Source organism: Meles meles, chromosome 16 (genome assembly GCF_922984935.1).
Source record: "Meles meles chromosome 16, mMelMel3.1 paternal haplotype, whole genome shotgun sequence".
Lineage (NCBI taxonomy): Eukaryota > Metazoa > Chordata > Mammalia > Carnivora > Mustelidae > Meles > Meles meles.
In genome coordinates this window covers 81,198,630-81,217,738 of record NC_060081.1, presented here as the reverse complement: position 1 = coordinate 81,217,738, position 19,109 = coordinate 81,198,630, and the positions used below count along the sequence as shown (strand labels likewise).

At 64.1% G+C, this 19,109-nt stretch overlaps 1 protein-coding gene across 1 annotated transcript in view; it reads right to left on the bottom strand.

The window, feature by feature from the left end:
• The window catches only part of CDH4 (cadherin 4), a 490,829-nt gene that overhangs the window by 5,740 nt on the left and 465,980 nt on the right, over positions 1 to 19,109 (bottom strand). The window contains exons 8-11 of the mRNA XM_045981757.1: positions 17,508 to 17,645; positions 6,721 to 6,906; positions 717 to 970; positions 44 to 186 (exon numbers count right to left, since the gene is read on the bottom strand). Coding sequence (XP_045837713.1) covers positions 44 to 186; positions 717 to 970; positions 6,721 to 6,906; positions 17,508 to 17,645 — 721 coding nt within the window. The remainder of the gene's footprint in view (positions 1 to 43; positions 187 to 716; positions 971 to 6,720; positions 6,907 to 17,507; positions 17,646 to 19,109) is intronic.

Sequence of the window (19,109 nt, the reverse complement as noted above, 5' to 3'; positions counted from 1 at the left end):
GCTCGGCGCGCCCCCGGCCGCAGCCCCCGGGACCCGGGCGCACCGTTGTCGGCCGCCAGGAAGGTGGCCTCGTACACGTTGTTTCTGATGTAGAGGGACTCGCGGTCGAGGACGGCGGCCGTGGTGATCTGACCGTTGGTGGTGTTGATGTGCAGCCAGTCCGCTGGGTCCGACAGCTTGGAGTATCTGAGGAGGGAGGAGGTGAGGCGGTGAGGGGACCGTGGCCCCGAGCCCCTAGCCCCACCCGCTGTGGGGCGCCCGCCGGGACATGGGGAGGTTTCCCTGCCCACCCGACCCTCACGAGGACCGCAGGAGGCAGATGCCCTCCTCGCCCCCTCTCTGCAGACGGGGAGCCTGAGGGCCGGAAGGGTGGCCTGCAGCGTCACAGCTGGTGACCAGCCAGGTCAGAACCAGCCTGACTCGAGAGCGGCTGCAGGAGCTGGACGGTCTGCCACCTTCTTGGGCGGCGACCACGCCACGCTCGTGGCGGGCTGAGCGCCTGTGGCATCGTCTTGACTGCCTGCAGCCCGCGGGACGGGGGTTCCGGCCGTCCTCAGGACTGGGGCACCTGGGGCTCCCTGCCTGCAGGGTCAACACAGGTCGGGCACTTCCTGGGGTGCAGGTGTCACTGGGCAGGATGGGGCTCCTCCGCGTGGGAAGCGAGGGAGCCCAAGGGTGGGAGGGAGCCCCTTCCCGCGGCCCAAGGCCGGACCCACCGCACAGCCTGCTGCATGAACCGGTCAGGGTCCACCGCCGAGAACGTGGTCAGCACGGTGCCGGTGGGCACGCCTTCCTCCAGGCGGATCAGCTTGTGGTTCGAGGGGAAGTAGGGCGCCTCGTTGATGTCCATGACGGAGATGGTCACCCCTGCCGTGGACTGGAAGGACATCTGGATCCCGCTGGCCAGGGGCGCCTGGTTGGACACCATCACAGTCAGCATGAAAGCTCTGTTCAGCTCGTAGTCGACTGCCTGGAATGAGAGAGGCCCGCAGGGTTGAGCGGGCGCAGGTACCGGCGGGGTGGGCTCGGAGGGGGACGCCGTCCGCGGGTCACCGGGTCGGCACCTCCTCCTCCCGCCCGGCTTTGGGCCCGTGATGCTGGTCCCAAGGGAAGCTGTCTCCAGCCTCCCTTGTCTCTGGCTTCCCATGGGGCTTGCCAATGGGAGGAGAGCTTGGGGTAAAGGACCCAACCGTGCCTTCCCATCGTGTCCTGGTAGGGCCATAGCTGGGCACCTGGGGCTCCAGCTGCCGGGGGTGGCAGCCCTCCCCAGTGCCTGCTCTCAGGGGCTGCTCGCTCCAGGCTGGCGAGGTCAAGGCCCCATGGCTATTTGTCTAGGAGCCCCTTGCTGGGTGCAGCGGGCAGTCTCTTCTGTTGTTCAAACCGCCCCCCTCCCAGTTTTTGGGAGTTTGGCACAGCAGGCCCGGGGCTCTCCCTCACCAGCTCTGGGGGTTCTCTTCCCCCTGCACGTGGCTCCTGCAGGAACATGATTCCCGGTTACACCCTTTTGGAGCTCCGGGACGGTGACTGACACATGTTGAAGCGGCTGCGGTCTCCCGTAACTCCCAGGAAAAGAACGGCTTTAGGTGACCAGGGCATAGTGCTTGGATGGTAGGTCCTGATGCGATTTATTTTAAGGACAAGAATCAACGCAAAGGAAACTTCAGCTCACTTGGCCTTCTCCCTACGGGCAGTGACTTGGGGTTTGTTACGTTTTAAAGCTTTTTATGTATAACGTAGGGTAAAGTAAGCAAACACGTGTAAAGATGTGGTTAGGAAGTAAGACTTTCAGTGTAAGAAACACCAGTACCAAGTCATCAGAGGGAAGTAAAAACCCTCCGGAGTTAAATCTGAAGTAAATGACCCTCTGAATCGGTGGTAGGGTTGGAGACGGTCAGGATGGGCACGTGCTGGACCGTGCGGCTTCCTGGCTCTGCCCCTGAGAAGACGGGGCCCAACAAGTGAGCAGCGAGCACCTCTGGGGCCTGGATGCTGGCTTCTAAGGACCCATCCTCATTGGAGAGACAGCCTGCAAAGACATCTAGGTCCAAAGGTCTGGACTCCGTGACTGTATCGCCCTCCACGGCACAGGGACTTTGTGGACTGATGAAGCTAGGGGTCTTGCAGTGGGAGCCGGCCCGGGAATACCCAGGTGGCCCAACGTAGCATCCGAGGGTGTTTATAAGGGGGGCTGGGGTCCTTCGGCAAGGCAGCAGGCGGTGTGGGGACTGAGGCAAAGACAGCTCTGGCTCCGAGGACGGAGGACCGGTCATGGAGTCAGGACGTGGCTCGCCAACCTGGAAGAAGCCAGCAATGGAAACACCAGAGCCCCGGGGGCGGGGCACAGCCTTGCTGGCTGTCTGGTTTCAGCCGTTGCAACGGACGGATTTTGGACTCCGACTCCCGGAAGTGTGAGAGGGTCAGGTATCGTGTGAAGACACCCAGCTTGACGCGAATGGTTACAGCAGTCGCCATAAGCAGAGAGTGACCGCGGACAGCTGCTGGTCTGAATGGACCATTAAAGGCAGCCAAAGGAGCTTCTGCCTTTCTCTCGGACTCTGTATTCGTTTCCTGTTCTGATTTTGTGGCTTAGAGGGACACAAATTTGTCATCTTGCAGTTCTAGAGGTCAGAGGTAAAAAATCAGCATCCCGGGGCCGTTGGGTGTGGGCAGGGCTGGGTCCTCCTGGAGGCTCTGGGAGGCCACCGTGCTCTCGGGCCCTCCTCCCCCCGCAGAGCGGCGGCCTGGCCCCTCGGAGGCCCTCTGTGACCTGTGCTTCTTCCCGACGGCTCCCAGCACCCTGACCTCCTGCCTCCCTCTCCCAGACACGCTGTGAGCCCAGGGCCCCCCTGGATATCAAGGGGTGACCTCCTGTCTCAGAACGCTTACCGCCTCACACTTGCTAAGCGTGTGCCACACAATTCCAGCCAAGGAAGGACAGAGCCTTAAAAGCGCCATTCTGTACTCGCTAATGAAGACATTTACGTGCACAGGGGTCACCCGCAGACGACAAAACCGGATGGGGACTGGCGGCAGAGGGCATATTTGCAGGCACGGAGCAGCGTCCGCGGACCGCTGGCGGGTCATAAGGGGAGGAATCAGTGATGGGAATGACGGCAACTGGCTGTCACCACCTGAGCCCACTGGTCCTGGATGGCCAGAGTGGGACAACCGGGCACCACGGACTTCCTGATGCGACCCAGCCCCAGCCACGAGGCCCGTCCTCAAGGTCTAATCCCAGGTTACAGGAACTGCGGGAGATCGAGGAACAAGATTTACCAGGCGGAAGGCATCGGACAGTCCGGCCCATGGGGTCTCCCGTAGGCCAGCTGACCTGTGTCTGGGACAGGTCAGCACTGGGCGGAATGTTCTAGATTATGAGAGAGTCAAGAGGTGTTGCAGCCAACTGCATGATCCCTGTGCGGATCCAGATCTGAAGATCCACGGCACAGAGGCACGGTGAGGAAAGCTAAGGGACAGGGAACAGACTCGCATCCGAGGACACGAAGGGCTGCTTCCGTCGGGGTGTGACAGCTCGATCGCATGCGCACGGAGGCCGAACCCATTGCCGAGGGGGACGCATCCGACTTACACAGAGTTGCGCCGACACGAGGTCGGGGAGTGGAAAACCTCCTTCAGCAAGAAACGGAGATGAGACGGGCCAGAGCAAGCTAACAGCTCAGACTGCCGTGCGGACGGGACCCCTCCCCTCCGTCTGCCGGCGCCCGGAGGCGCTCCCGACGCACACGGCAGCGCGTTTCTGACTGGAGAGGAGCTGATCTGCGGGGTCGGGAGCCCGTGCCTGCAGCCGGCGGCGCCTCTCCCCACCAACCCGAGCCCCGGCCTCCTCGGGGTCCCCCAGCTGCTCAGCGTTTCGCTTGGGAGAGCGTTAAAGACCTACAGCCGGTGTTTCGACCCTTTGCCTTCTCAGCGCGGCTACAGACGAGGCATTAGGTACGAGAAGAAGGGCTCTTTGGTAACAGGATGGGCCCGGGGTTCACGGAAGCCCGATGCCGGCCCGACAGGAGGGTCTGGAGGCCGATGCCCCCTGGAGATCGGAGTACCAGGCTGACCCCCGTCACCCTCTCTGGGTGTGATCTCCTCGTCTGCCCGAGTAGGAGTGGCTCCTGAAGGCCCCTGGAGTCCTGCCGTGAGACGCCACGTCCTTCTGCGGTACACGCCTTGTCGTGGCAGAGGTCCTCCCCTGCCCCGACAGCCCCTTGAGGAGGGGGCTGCCTGCCCTTCTATCAGTGCGGTGCCGCCGGGGTCAGCCTGGGGGAGGACACCCCCCTTGGCCACCCCCGTTGCTCATCCCCTAGCACGAGGCCCGGTGCTGCTCAGGTGCGTGTGCGGGAGGGCCTTGTGCCCACAGATGCTGCCCAGGCTGGACCCTCAGGGGCCCAAGCGGGCAGCCCGTCTGAGGAGGCACCCAGTGTAGGGTGACCCGGCAGCCCGTGCCTAAAGGACATGGCCCGGGGCTTCAGGCCGCACACCGGGGGCCCCTCCCGCAGGTGTGGACGTGGTTCCGCCATCCTGGGCACGGATGCCCCCACATCAGCCCCTGTGCCCACGCTGTGTCCAGGTCCCCACAAAACCAAACAGCTGCCGATGCCACCAGCCCCTCCCCCCGGACCCTCAGAGAGGCGTCTGGGGGCGGGGCTCCTCCATTTCAGTGGACAGTTTCATAAAATCGTGGAGGTTTTTCCGTTGGAAGAAAGCACCCAAGGGAAGTAATCGTTCTCCCTGTTTATCGGCTCGTGTCCCCGGGGGACACGGAATAATGCTGCGTGTCATGCATGAAGATCATGTCACCGGTCCGAGTGAGAATGCCTTCCAGAAAGACTATTATGGCCAATAAACGTCCACAGGAGGGTGAAATAAAACGTATTTGTAATGGAGAATCGATAGGTAATTTGGCCCACCAGTTTCAGTTCGAGCGGCGGGATATGCTGCCCAGTCTCCGCCGGGACCGTCCCCAGACGCGGCAAGGACCCTCCGCTAAAAGGCGAGGGGCTGGTCTGCCGGGGTGGGGGGGAAGGCCATGTGGGGCAGGGCTGCGGCGGGGAGGGACTGATGCGCTCCCATGCATGGCTGCCTCGGGGCTGTTGCAGCAGGACTGCAGGGGCTGGGCTGGTGGGGGCTGCCTCTGGCCCGCCTGTTCCCTGGGTCTCCCGCCAGCCCCCCCCCCCCCCCCACCGCCTCAGTCCTGAGGCCAGAGCTTGCCCTCTGCTGCCAAAGAGGCTGCTTGCTTCGAGGCTGTGTTCTAGGCGTGCGGCAGGAGAAATGGCCTGGGGTTGGTCTGAGCCTGGAAGAGCTGGTGGTGTCCTGGCTGGAGGCCGGGGAGGCAGCAGAGGGGCTCCGAGGAGGCTGGGCACGGGGCCCACGCCCACTGGGCCGGCGGTCTGACAGCAGAGTGGGGTTGTTGATGACGGGAAGGCTGGGGCAGCGATGGGCCCCGGTGGCAGAGCGTGAACACAGCAGGTGGCCCGACTCCTCTGGGGGTCCTGGGGACCTTGGCGGGACTGAAGGGACCTTCCTCGCACCCTGGGGAGCCCGCGGGAGCACGGCCGTCCCGTATCCACGGTGGCGATGCTCACAGTGAGGACAGGAGCAGCTTCTGCCAGCTCCGCGGTCACCGTGGCCAGGCGCTGTGCCAGATCTCTAGCCAGGGCCTGCACGACATTAGCGACAGCCCCGGGCACAGGCCCCGCGTCTGGGGCACAGAGAGGGCGACGGGCCCATGCCCGGGTCAGCGAGTGAAGAGCCAGCCCGGGAACCCAAGAACACATGCCCCCGCAGCCAGCAGCGGACTCCCCCAACCGCCTCGCACCTCCCATGCCCCCTCCTGGCCCCCTGCAAGGTAATGTCTGAAAACACCGCGTCTCCGCCGGAGGGAGCGAAAAGAACCCGAAATGCTGTCTAAGATGAAGCATCTTGCCTTAAATAGACTATAAGTGCGGAGTTCAGAGAAAAGCCCCATGAGGAATAACAAGGAGAAAAGGGAACTCAGAGCCGTGTGGCCCAGCCGGTGAGTGCGGCCGGGACACGGGGTCCAGTCTCCGCGGGACAGCCAGGCCGCCCGTGCTCTCAGTGCTCAGGGTTCCAGCGCTCGTCGGGTGGGATTCCGCTGTGGCATGTGACAAGCGCATGTCTCCACTGCCACGCTGCAGAGGTGGGAGTCCCCCAGTCCCCTCCCGGCCCCTCGTCATCACACCCCCGTTCCCAGCACGCTTCTCGAGATTCGTCTATAGTCACGACACCGAGCGCGGGATAAAGGCCGTCAGGGGAAGGGGAGGTAGGGGCGTCAGCTGCTTAGGAAAGCACAGGGGGGTCTCCAGCTTCAGAGAGGCAAGACCTGCAGGCACTGTGAAGACGTGCTCCTTCCTGGCCGGGCTGGGTTTATCTCGGGAATGCAAGGATGGTCTGACGTTACGCAGGCCCTCGATGGAGTTCACGCATTAGTGGGCTGAGGTGGAAATACGACCCTCCGGGAGGGCACAGGAAAGTGATCTTTTGAGGGAGGGGGCAGGCCAGGCGGCAGAGTCCCTGGGGGTCGCGTGACCAAGCCTCGTGAAGCCTGCCTCGGGCAGGAGCAGGCGCACGCAGTCCTTTGCGCCCAGATGTCAGGGGTGGCTCGCACTGAACCCGTATCGCTTCTGTCTGTTCTGTCCCGGGCGGTGGCAGGGGACAGAACCCACGATGGCTGGCAGGAAGACTACCCACCTTCACCACGGTGACCATGCCCTCGTTGGTGACGGGGTCCGTGCGGACGCTGAAGTGTCCGGAGGGGTCCCCGCTGATGATGCGGTAGAAGGCGTTCCAGTTGGGCGAGTGGGGCTGATCGCGGTCCATCACGGTGAGGTTGGCGACCACCACTTCCACCTGGTTTTCTGGGACCTCCCCCGCGTACTGCAGAACAGAAGGAGAGACAGTGTTCTCAGCCCTTGTGGGAGCCTGGGGAGCTCAGGAGGGACTTTCTACCAGCCCCTGCGGGATGCCCTCGGTCTCCAGCTGCTTCTGGACATGGGGACCCCCACGCCCCTTCCACGGGCACAGTGGTATCTCCAGAGGGCTCCAGTTCCCCCAGCTGCGTCCATCACCCACCTCCAGACCGAGCCTCCACCTACACACACCCACACACGCCCACTGGCCTCCCCCAACCCCCCCGGATTGTCCCCTCGTGCCCTGGAGGCCTGTGCAATAGCGGCGACGCAGGAGAGACTCAACATTTGCAGGACGGGAACTGGAGAGCATTGGGGGCTTTCCCCGGGACGGTCCTGGCCAGGGTCCTGCCATCCCGGTGGTCCCACCGTTGGCTCGGGGCTTGGGGTCCGCAGCCACCGATGTGTGATACCAAACACCGAGCCCTTTCTCCTGCTGACCGCCCCCACCCCTGTCAGTGGTTGTGGTTCACGTGGCTGAGTTGGTTGTGTGGAGGGAAAGATGCTGTGTGTGTGTGTGTGTGTGAGAGTCGGGGGGCTGGTAGCAATCTGGGCACCCCCTTCTGAGTGAGAATCACTGCTGAGGGCCGGCCCCACTGACCTGAGGCCTGTGCAGCTGTGGCCCGTGGAAGGGCCTTAGTTTGGCTGGACGCTCCTCTCTCCGTGTCTTGAAAGTCCTAATAATTTGCAAACGAGGGGCCCGGTTCCTTATTTCGCACCGGGCCCTGCAGTCTGTGCGGCGGGCCTGACGCTGTGCAGTGTGGCTTCGAGCCACAAAACCTGGAGACAGTCTGGACGGAGATCTCCGTGTCTGTGGTTACGGTGGCGCAGCGGCCACCACGTGTGGGCGCCCAGACGGGCGCTGCCAGGCATTACTTCTCCCGCTGCCCTCGGCTGCCCCACCCTCATCCCCGTTTTACAGATGAAGCAAGAGTGATGAAGAGAACTTGGGGCCCACAATGGGGCGCTCAGGGTCAGCTCTAAGGATCCGGCCCCCAGTCACGGCGGCGGGATCACAGGACGGGGAGGAAGGCGTCCGCACGGGCTTGGCCGATGTCCCAGGAGGCTTGGCTCCGAGCCTCGTCCTCCCACCCGGGCCCCCGCTGCACCTGCTGTGGCACAAAGCCTCCTGGTCACAACCAGGACAGCTACTCTGCCTCGTGCCCATGTGGGGGCTGTGGCCCCAATACGCCTGTGCACGCCCTAGGACAGACATGGGGCCGCTTTAGCCAGAGACGGTCTCCCTGTGTGCTCGGGGCACCAGGACTGGGCCTTGCCTGCTCCAGAACCAGTCCCCGCCCCTGAGCGAGGGTCACGTGGGGCAGCCAGCCACGTGGCCTCTGCCACTGAGGGGCTCCTGAGGCCACAGCCACCATCCGGGGTCCCTCACACACATCCAGACCTGACCGTAGCCCAAGGGCCAGACCCCTACACACGTCTGCCCAGAGCCCTTGCAGGTGCCCTACGGTACCCTGGCTGGCTGGGCTGGCTCGCAGGGGACCCTCTCCTTGCGGGCAGACAGGGGCAGGCAGCGGGACTTCTCTCCATGTGGCGTCCAGGCTTCCTGCTCTCTCCGTCGGGAGCTTGGTACCTCCCAGAGAGACTGGGCCTCGATGGCTGTGATGATTTTCTGCCTGAACACTGACGAATTCGAGCCTCAGCTGGTGGTTGGGGAGGGGTTCTGGGGCGCAGTGCACGGAAAACTGGGTGCCGTGGCTTGCACGCGGGGGCCTGACTTCCAGGGGCGGGAGCGGCCGGCCGAGGGTCGCATCCGTGGCTGCGTGTCGGAGGCTTCGAGGCTGGTGCCTCTGTCCTTCTCTGGCCTCCACGAGGTCAGCGCCCAGCAGCTCAGCCTGTCCCGTCTGTGCTGGGTGGCGCTGAAGGACGGCCACCCGGCATGTGTGTCCGAGGGAGGGCGTCTGCCGGGCAGACCGTCCGTGGACGGAGGGGGAGGCCGAGGCCCAGCAGCTTCTGTTCCCCAAGGCGCTTGCTGGTGAGGAGGAGGGGAGGTGGTGCAGACTCACCCAAAGGACGGGTGTGGGCTTGTTGCCCCCCACTGTGAGCGAGGCATGGGGGGGGCCTGGTCCCCAGGCTTGTGGCAGGTAGAAGACACAGATGGGGCCAGCGGATGAGGGAGTCGACGCGCAGAGCAGCCACGGTCAGAGCAAGGGAGGAACCGCGAGTCCCCCACGGGGCCGGCTGCCTCCAGGGCCAGAGCACAGGACCGGACTCCCGGCCTCCATGCTCCACGGGGAACCCCACAGCCCGCCACGCAGGTGCAGACAATGGCCCCCATCTGTCTCCTGGCACGGGCAAGCCTTCCAGCCCTGATATCATCACCTTGTCAGCAGGAAAAACAGGATTTATCCCAAGTGGGATCTCGTCCAGCGGGCCCAGTGCTGGATGGGATGGCGACCCTCCAACTTGGTCCCACTCGCAGCACGAGACCCCGTCGTGGGGTTCGGGGGCACCAGTGCTCGCCGTCATCCCGAGCAGACGGCCTGCCCGTCGCCATCGCCGTTCCCGTTTCTCCAGCGGCCCAGGTGCCCCGGGGTCCTCCTGCGCCTGACCCGCCGGCGGGCGCAGCTGGGCTCCACCCCAGCCAGGCTTCTGGGAGGCACCTAGGGAGTGTGAGGGAGGGTTGGGGGCTGGGGGACAGGAGGGGGTCATCCCGGGGCGGCTCAGGGCCACTTTGGGCTGTGGGTATGTGTGTGTGTGGGGGTGACCTGGTCCCTGGGAGCTCTCGGGAGGAACACAGGTGTGGGTGATGCCCTCCAGTGGTCCTCGGGGAAGTGGGCGCCGGGCAGAGGAAGAGGCGGAGGACCTTGGGAGTGGGGGGCTTTGCAGACCTCCAGAGTTGTCCCCCGGATGGCCTGGAGGAGGCAGACGACGCTTGCGACGCGGCCCCTCTGCGTTTGTGGGAGTGAGGGGGGGCAGGGTGGCTGCAGCGGCCGGCAGGGCCACGAGGTCAGAGCCCTGCTGGGACATGCCCACCGTGGCGGCAGGCCTGGGTCACGAGCCGTCCTAGAGACCTGCCTCCTGCTGGTAGACCTTGCCCAGCCCTTCCCTGCTGTGCCCGGTCGTTCCCTCTGGAGGGGTGTCACCATGTCCCCAGAGCAGGAGGCCATCTCCACTGGGGCCGAGTGAGAATTACTGGTTTTATCGTCCATGGAATGGGCACCCCATCTCTCCGAGGGTCCGGGGATGGAGGAGACTGCACACACAGCTCCTGGCACACGTCGGGCCTTCTGTGCGGGGGTGTGCGGGACCTGGCCAGGCTCCGGGCCCCCAGGGCCCAGCTTCCTTGTTGCAGAGGGAGGGATGACCAGGCTCACCAAATTTGGGCCTGGGCCACAGCACCCGACTCTCCTGAGGGGCTTGGCGGGAATGGGGGGCTAGCGTCGGGGCTGGCAAACTTGGGGGCCAAGTTCAGGGCACCACCTACTTTGTTAATAAAGTTTTATCGGCACACGGCCCTGCTCCTTCGTTTACATAGTATCTGTAACAGAGTTGAGTAATGGTGACAGAGCATGTATGGCCCCAGACTCAAAACTAGTGACTCTATGTCCTTGACAGAAAAGACTGTGGATCCCTGCTCTAGACCCCTCAACCCCCCACTGCAGTAATTCAGAAGTGGGCATGTGGCTGACACCGGCCGATCGGGGTGTAGTTCTGGTGGCCCCCGTCTCTGGCCTGGGTGCTGTGCCCACACCGGCCTGAAGGTGTTGGGTGGGGTTGCCATCCACAGCCCGAGAATGCTGCTGGCTCAGAGGAAGCACGACTCAGCGGAGGCTCCTGGTGGCTGTGGGAGCCTGGATCCAGCTGTACCTGATGTCGGTGTTCCAGCTGAAGACGTTTCCAGCTTCTGAGACATGAGGTGTCTCCTTTATGTTTAAGCTGCCAGGGCCAGTGTAGGGACAGCTGTGAGGGTGCTTGGCTGTCTACCCCCTTTGGAGTTCCCGTCTTTATTTTCCCGTCTTTATTTTATTTGCTTTCTCAGCTTCCGCTCCAGCCATGAGCTGGTCAGGTGACCTAGGACCTGCTAGTCAGAGGCACCTGCCCGACCGGTTCCCAAGTGAGGCAGAGGCCTCTTGCTTTGGCATCTGCACATGGCAGTGGCCCGCCCAACGGGGTCACAGGCGCTCTGGTCCTTTCACCTGGTGCCGGCGACAGGAGGGGCTGCTCCTGATGGAGCCTCCATGCCGGACGCCCCTGGCCCTCAGGTCTCGTGACCGCGTGCATCCTCCGGGCACCTCTCTCTTGGACCAGACGACCGGGTGAGTCGTGGTGTGGTCACCTGAGAGCCAAGTCTCGGGTGCGCCTCTGTGGGGCAGCACGCCGGGCCTGGGCTCCACGCTGGCCCGCTCCGGAATGGGGGGCGTCCTTCCCTGGACTTCATGGCACTGGGAAGGCCTGCGTGTCCCAGAGCCCGATTCCTCGCACACTCTGGTGAAGTTTATTCCAAGAGTCTATTTTAATTCGTGGGAGTTTAATAAAGGTTCACAAAGAAGGGCCTTAAGCTGGTACATCTGGCTTAGGATTTTCTTATTAACTTTCCCCTGGCCGTAATGAGGTTTTAATTTAATTTTTTCAGATTTTCAGGCAGAGGGAAAGCCTCTCCCATGCCTCACAGGAGGCGAAGACAGATATTTGGGAAAGAAGGAATTTTAAGATCATTGGAACAGAGTGTCTCACCCAGATGGTAATCCCGAATTCAAACGTAGCCCGGCGTGAGGGACAGGGAGGATTTCGTCTAGCACAAATCCAGCTCGGAGGCCAGAATCCGCAGGGCTCCCCGGGGAAGGTCACATTAGCATAGAGGAGGATTAGTGTGAGAACAGTGAAGCCCAGTCAGGATCCAGAGAGGACCAGGAACCATAGCTTGTCCACACGCAGGACCTACGAGTGGTCCAGGCACCCACGCCACACGGGACACACCGGGACCTGAGGCTGCGCTTCTGTTTCTGTTCCGAGAGAACAGAAACTCGGGCTGGAGGACCTGACCCTCCCCTAGCCGCCCCTTGGTGAGCGGGACACCACTCTCCCCGCTGGCCCGCGGCCCCTGCGGTGGTGCGCGCCCTCCCCGACCTGGAGATCAGGGACCCATCGCTGTTACTGGCAAAGCCTTGAGAGCTGGCAGGGAGGCCTCCGTGGGCCTCGGAGCAGGGTGGGGGGGTTGCGGGGGCTGGGTGGGCGCTGGGGGAGGGGCGCCGGGGGAGGGGCGCCGGGGGTCTCTGCCAGGAGACAGCCCAGCACTGTGCCTTCAATCATCCGCGGCTTCTGTTGGAGAAGGTATGGATGCGCCTCCGTACATTGCGATGGTTTTATCAATTTTTTTTTGAAATTTACTTTTCTGTCCCGAAAACTAATGACGGTGTCTTTCGGGTTCTGAGTCCAGGATCAGAATCCGATGGGGGAGATCAGCGACTCCTAACCAGAAGCTACCACAGGCAGTCTTCCTTGACCCTGCGTGTGACAGGGAGGGCCTGAGGTCTGGGCCCAGGAGGCCATTCCCTGGCCAGACCCTCTGGGCCTCCTCCCGCCCCACGGAGCTGGCACGTGTCGGGGCAGATGACACACGGGAAAGTGCTTCTTCCGAGGACAGCTCATGGGAAAGGACCCAGCAATTGGTATCACCGTATCTCGGACCCTCCGCTCCCCGGGGAGAGTTCACAGAAGGCGTCCGCTGACCACAGACCGGGCCACAGGCACTTGCTCCTGCCCGGGGAGGAACCGCGCTAAGAGCCGAGTGCCAGGCACTCTTGCTGTCTTGATCAAGTCTCCTCCTGCTCCAGCCACGTGCTCCCGACTCACGTGCGGGTACGCACCCCCCCCCAGGCAGGCGCTGGCGCTCCCCCGTCTCGCAGGTGACAACGCAGAGACACAGAGTCTGGGGATCCAGGGGGTCAAGGAAAGTGTCATCTTTGGGAAGTGGACACCAGCCTGGCAGGAAGGGCTCGAGGGGGGATGTGACGTCAGGTGGGGCCGGGCGCTCTGGCCTCCGGCCTCCCCGGTGCTCGGAGAAGCTGTCCCGATCGGATATCTACGGCAGAGGTCCACCCAGTGCCTGAGCACAGTTAAGGGCCATGAGTCCGTTCCAACTTTGAGATGCCAGATTCTTACTCTCGGGAACTCAAGCTGGGTTGGAATTTCTCTCCTCTCCTGGGTTTGTGGACGAGTCGAAAAGCTAAGGGTACTGGAGATTCTCAGGGTTAGGGCCACAGAGGGCCTGCTTTTGAGCAGCAGGGGCCAGGCAGCCAGGGTAGGAGCCGCCTCGGGCCAGCCTAGCCAGTCCCTGGGAATGTCCCAAGGCTAGCCCGGGGTCTAACTGTTCTGCTCGGCTCCCGGTGGTGGAGGGCTGGCCGCCGTCCGTGGCATGTACAGAGCAGAGGACAGCGTCGTTCAAGGCATAAACTCTTCAGGACACCAGTGGACGCTCCTGACCTCACCTCGGGACTATGTGTCGCTTCAGGGTGGAGTGGGGACAAACATTCAGAGAGGTCCAGCTATCAGCCCACGGTCACACGCCAGGAGGGGCCGAGGCGGGGCTAATGTGGGGCTTCCAGACTCCAGGAGACCCTCCTGAGGGCGTGTGAAGGGCTGGTGGAAGGGGCCAGGACACGGGGTGTCCAGGCTTCTCCCCCAGGACCCCAGACAAGGCCAACAGGAGGCTCCTGGGGCAGAGTGTAGGTTGTGTCCTGGGGCCTGAGCCCCTAGCCCGGCAGAGCCCGGCGCTCACCCCTGAGGGCGTGTGGAGTGGGCCGGCTGCAAGGTCCGGAGGCCCCGCGGCAGGCTGCCATGTACCACCCGAGCAGCGCAGGCAAAGGGAAGTAACTTTGAATCAACATCTACGAACGGGAACTGGACCGTGCAAATCCCCTTCTTCTCGGCAGCTTGTGCTGGTCGTTCTTGGTGAAGACGGATGACAACAGCCGGGCTGCCTGCAGGCTGCGGCCAGCCCTCGGCCTCCCCACCGCCCCGGCCAGTGCCAAGCAGTGTCCCGTCCGCAGAGGCGTGTGCACATCAGGAGACGAGCTCCATCCCCACCCTCGTGGGGACGCCCGGCGGAGGGAGGCAGAAGCGCGGTCGCACCGCCCTCCCTGCCTTCCCTCCATTGCCGGCCCTCCCAGGACGGGTGTTTCCCGGGGCCTGCAGGTGTTTTCACCGTGGCCGCCGTGCAGAAGGGAAGATGGCGTTCCGACTCGAAGGCCCGGCTGTCACAGCTGGACTGGGGCTGGGACAGTGGGTGGACGCCTGTCCTCCAGGAGCATGTGTGGGGCAGCCCGGAGCTCTCGCTGGAGCGCAGAAGACGCTCCACCCCAGAAGGGGATGGGAGACTCGCTCAGGGTCTGGGAGGAGAGCCGTATGGCACGAAGGGGGTGCCCCGAGGAAGCAGGCGCCCTGGGTTTGATAGTCTCTCTGTGTGGCCTCGGGCCACCTGGAACTGGCCTTCTGGGCCTCAGTCGTCTCTGGTGGCTGTTGCTCAGACAGCCTCCACGGCCACGTCAGGGGAAACCTCTCAGGAAATACACAGAAGCTTCTGGACGTGAGGACCACGATGCACTCGACTCTCCGTCACAGTCGTGCGGCATTCTGTGGTCACAGCGGCGGAGGGGGCGGGCACCCTGGACACCGCCCCCCGTCAGCGTGGGGCTGTCCTCACTCCTGCCCCAGCAGCTCTGCCGTGAGCCTGCGTCATCTCCCAGCAAGCGCTGTGGATGTGGAAACTCCTGGACGACAGCACGTGTTGGGTGGAGCGGCCGGTGGGGGCCGGACGGGGCGGGAGGGGACGCCTTCTGCACGGTCGGTCACTTCGACATTTTGAATTCTGCACCGGCGTGTGAGTCACCTAACCGAGGACTCCCAGCGATCTTTAAAAAGGAGAAAATGAGAAAGTGAAGTCGGTGGTGCCGAGGGTTTGCTTACGGACGGCCCAGAGGTCGGCGCTGAGCAGACTCACGCGGGGGGCTCCAGAGACGCTCTGTTGGGCGGAAGAAGGCGGACTCCACAGAGTCACGTGCTCTGCGTGACGCCATCCGTGTGACGGGGCGAGGTTGGAGTGTTGGCGAGGGTCGCCTTGGCAATGGACGCTGTCGGGGGGCTGCTCTGGGGACGGGCAAGAGGTTGCTCCTGGCTCCTGCTGGGAATGTTTCCCGGAAGATGGGTGCGTCATACCACCTTCCCGTCACACAGCGAGCAAGACCCCATCCGGCAAAGCAGGGGGCCCACGGGGTCTCTCTGGGAGCTCGCGTCGTAGAGCGGATGGGGTGTGCCTACTTCGGGTCCTGGTAAATGAGACGCCAGCCAGCCATCTTGGGGGGAAGAGACGGAGTCAGCCTGCATGTTGGCAGGAGGGTGGGCAAGGGCTCCGGTCTGCCTCTCGCCAGAGCCCACTGGTTTCTGGCCCGTCACTGTAGCTGCTGGCGTCTGTGTGATTGCCTGCCCTCCCCGGTTGGTGACACCTTCTCCAGAGAGCCGAGGTGCAAGCTTGGACCAGGATCGGGAGGCAGGTGGGGGCTGTGAGCATCCTGTTCCAGTCCCTGGGGGTTTTAGCCAACGCCTTCTTCAGCGCTCCACTGGTGTGCTTTTCTCCAAATCCGGTGGGGGCCAGAGGTGACCAGCAGGGCTGGACAGAGTCCTTTACCTCCGCGGGTCACCACGTTGCCTCATGCCTGAAGGCACATCCTTCACTCCCACCAGGGACAATTGGCTTGGTTTCCTTCTGCCCTGGTTTCCATGGTGACGGTGGAGGTCCTGAAGCTGCTTCCCAGGGGGGCTGGGGGCCTGGTGGTCAAGAGGGCTGGTGCCACTGCTCTCCGGACACCCGGAATTTGCAGGTGGTACAGGACAAGAGCGTGTCCTTGGGAACAGTGTCCTCTCACCCGGGCACCAGCTGTGCGCCCTTGGAGCCCCCTGACTCAGCAGATGGTGAGCGTCTGAGGTGCCCACCCCTGCCCCACCTGCCAGGGCCTATGCGGGAGCCCGGCTCAGGACGGGCTCTAGTCCCCACCGCAGGGTTCCCTGGGGGAGGTCTCCTGCATGGGCGCTCACTGGACAGCTGCCCCCATGCGCCAGGACAGGTGTTGTGTCCTGAAGACAGCCAGGTGTTCCCGCCATCACAGACCGAGGCGCGGGGTGGACGGAAGGACAGCCGGGTCTGCACGGCCAGGCGTGGGCGAGGCCCTGCTGGGGGCTCGGAGCCTAGGCATCGTTACTCTCAGGGCCCTCGGGAGATGCCTCGACCATGTACAGAATGCCCAGGACACTGGCCCTGAGCCTTTCCTGCCACTGCCCACTGGCTCAGGACCGATGGACGCCGAAGCCGCGTCCCCCCAGCCAGGTGGGTTGGGGCCGCGCTGCTCCCCCTGCATGCGATCTGCCATGCGTCCACTAGATGGCGCTGTGCACCTGCGGGTGAGGTCGCCGCGCCAGGGCCGGGGTGCGGGAGTGGGAGCGCACGGGTGTGGGTGCGGGAGGTGGGATCTGGGGACTCCGACTTGGGGGCAGGAGACGTCAGGGTGTGGGGTGATGGAGAAGCAGGAGGAGGGGATGCTTGGACACCGGGTAGGGCTGGTCCCCAGGACTCTGGGCTGGGGGATGCCCTCCTGGCAGTGCCCGGCTCTGGGGAGCTCCGGGGGGCAGGCGGGGTCTCCTCTGTCCTCACCGCCTCCCTCCTTCCCTGCTCCCGGCTGCAGAGTCGGCACCGCCTCTGGGGTCCAATCCCAGCTGCTCCCACCGAGAGGCTAGTGGGGGGGCTTTGGGCCAGGAACTTGGCCTCTCTGAGTCTCGGCATCCCCCCGACCCTCCCCAGGTTGGGGGGCTGGAGCTCAGCAGGGGAGGCTCCCGGCGTGGCTTGTGCTGTGCCTTTTACTGTTCCTGCTCTCACCCTTGTCCCCTCGGCCCTCCAGCGGCGGCTCCCAGAGGCGATCCCGAGATCCTCGGGGCAGCCGGAACCTCCCAGCGTCCCTGCGACTCTGAATGCACAAGCCTGAATGTCCACCGAGGGCCCTGGGTCACTTAGGTCCAGAGCTGCCGGGTGTGGGGCTCAGCGGCCGCCCACCAGCCAGGCCTGCGGGGAAGAGCTCGCCGGTCCCTGCCCTCTCCGTCTCTGCGCAGCCCAGCTCCTCCTGCAGGGACTGGCCCGTGCCCAGCCGAGGCCCCACCCGGGCCTCCCCCAGCAGGTCCCACGTGCACACAGCCACACGTGTGCTCCAAACATTGCTGAGCCCCAACAGCCCTGGTCGGCTCTGGACTCAGAGTGTCCAGCCCACGCGGTCCTGGGCACTTCTCAGGGCGTCAACGGTCGCTCCGTGTCAGGCCTCCTGGGGCCGCATCACAGCACATGCCCGCCGTCCCCCCAGGAGCCCAGCTCCTTGGCAGCTCCTCCGGCCGCCCTCCTGCTGGGGACTCCTGGGGAGGCTGTGCTCCGTGTCAGCCTCCTGCTGCCCAGGGCCGTGGGCGCGTCGCTGTCGGTCAAGTTCCTGCCGGCAGACGCGGCGAGGAGAGCGGCGGCCCCGACGGCACCGGCGGCCCCGACGGCACCGGCTACCCAGGGGCGCGACTACTCACCGTGCTCGCGGTGAACTCTGGCGGGTTGTCGTTCACATCCGTCACCGTGATGATGGCCGTGGCTGTGTTCGAGAGGCCGTAGTTGAGGTTGCCCTCCATGTCCGTGGCCTGGACGATGACGGTGTATTGCTGGACTTTCTGGAAGGGGCGGGACCGGAGGGCACAGGGCATCAGTTTACAGGCTGCTGCCCCTTTCCCTCAGCACACGCGCTCCCCGAGGCCGGGCCCCTGTGGGTGGGATGGGCACACAGGACCCCTGGCAGCTCTCGGCCACTGCCCTGGTGCAAGGACGCGCTCCTTCGCTGGCTGCGGGCAACGGCGCCGCACAGAGAAGCCTGGCTGCCTTCACCTCAGGGCCCGGCTGTGGTAGGTACAGAGGGTGTTTGGTTTCAAGACAGAAAGAAGAATGGGGGTCCCTGGAGAGCACCGTGCAGCCTGGGGCTCGAAAAACCAGGGACAGACACTTGGAGAGTGGGAGGCTCCCACAGACGGGCCAGGCCCCCGTCACCTACCCTCCGACGGGTCTCTGCGGCTGTGGTCCCGCCCCAGTTCTGACCGTCTGGTCCCGTGCCGCCACTTCATCGTCCTCTCTGTCCCCCAAACTGAGCTCTGGGAGACCACCCTGCCCCCCTCACCCCGTGTTCCCAGGGCCGACGGCCACGCCCAGCACCGAGCAGGTGCTCAGAGAACGTGCGTTAAACGCTCCTACGTGACCATCGGTGACAGCGCAGAAGCTGAGGAATGGTGAGCCTGCCCGCCGAGGTCCCACGGGCCCAACGCGACCTCTGGGTATTTGTGGATGTGGGAGTCACTTTGAAGGAAATCACGTGGTCCGACGCGTGTGTATGACGGGTCAGGTCAGCTCACTGAGGCCACAGGCCACATCTACCAGCCGCTGCTTGGTTCTGGCGGCAAAGTTGTGCTGCTCCAGGACCACGTCTACTCATCTACACCCTGCGCTGGTGAGAGGCAGTGACAGAGACCACGTGGCCCGCAGAGCGGGGACATGGACCGTGGGGCTCTTTACAGAAGACGCGTGTCGTCCTGGGCCCCGACGCCAAGCAGCGTCAGCCAGGAAGCTTGGCAGGGCCACCGCACGCTTCTCGGGGAGCCCGGGCTGGGGAAAGCAGGGCGGGTTCTGGAAGAGGAGGGATGTGCTGCCCGGCGGTGACAGGGTGCTCGGGGCTGAGCCAGGCGGGCCGTCTGGCTGGACTCGGGGTGGGGGTGGGGTTCGGGGCTCACTTTCTCACCTAGACTCGTTCTCGTCTGCTCACGGGTCAAGCTCACAGTCCCACGCGACCAGGGCCGGGTGTGCGGGGGCTTGCGGGGCTCTGCTCCTGCCCCAGCCTCCCCCACGATCTGTCGTCCCTCCATCCACGCGTTGGCCCGTCCCTCCATCCCCCGCCTGTCCATCTATCCACCAACCCATCCTTCCATCCGTCCTCCCTTCCTTCTGTCCATCCTCTGGTTCCTCCACCCCCGACCATTATCTACACCCCCACCCCCACCCCCATCCATCCTGCCTCGGTCCCTCCCTCCTTGCAGCCACCTGTCATCTGCATCCGGTGAACCACCCTCTCGTGAGGCGGCCGACAACCTCTC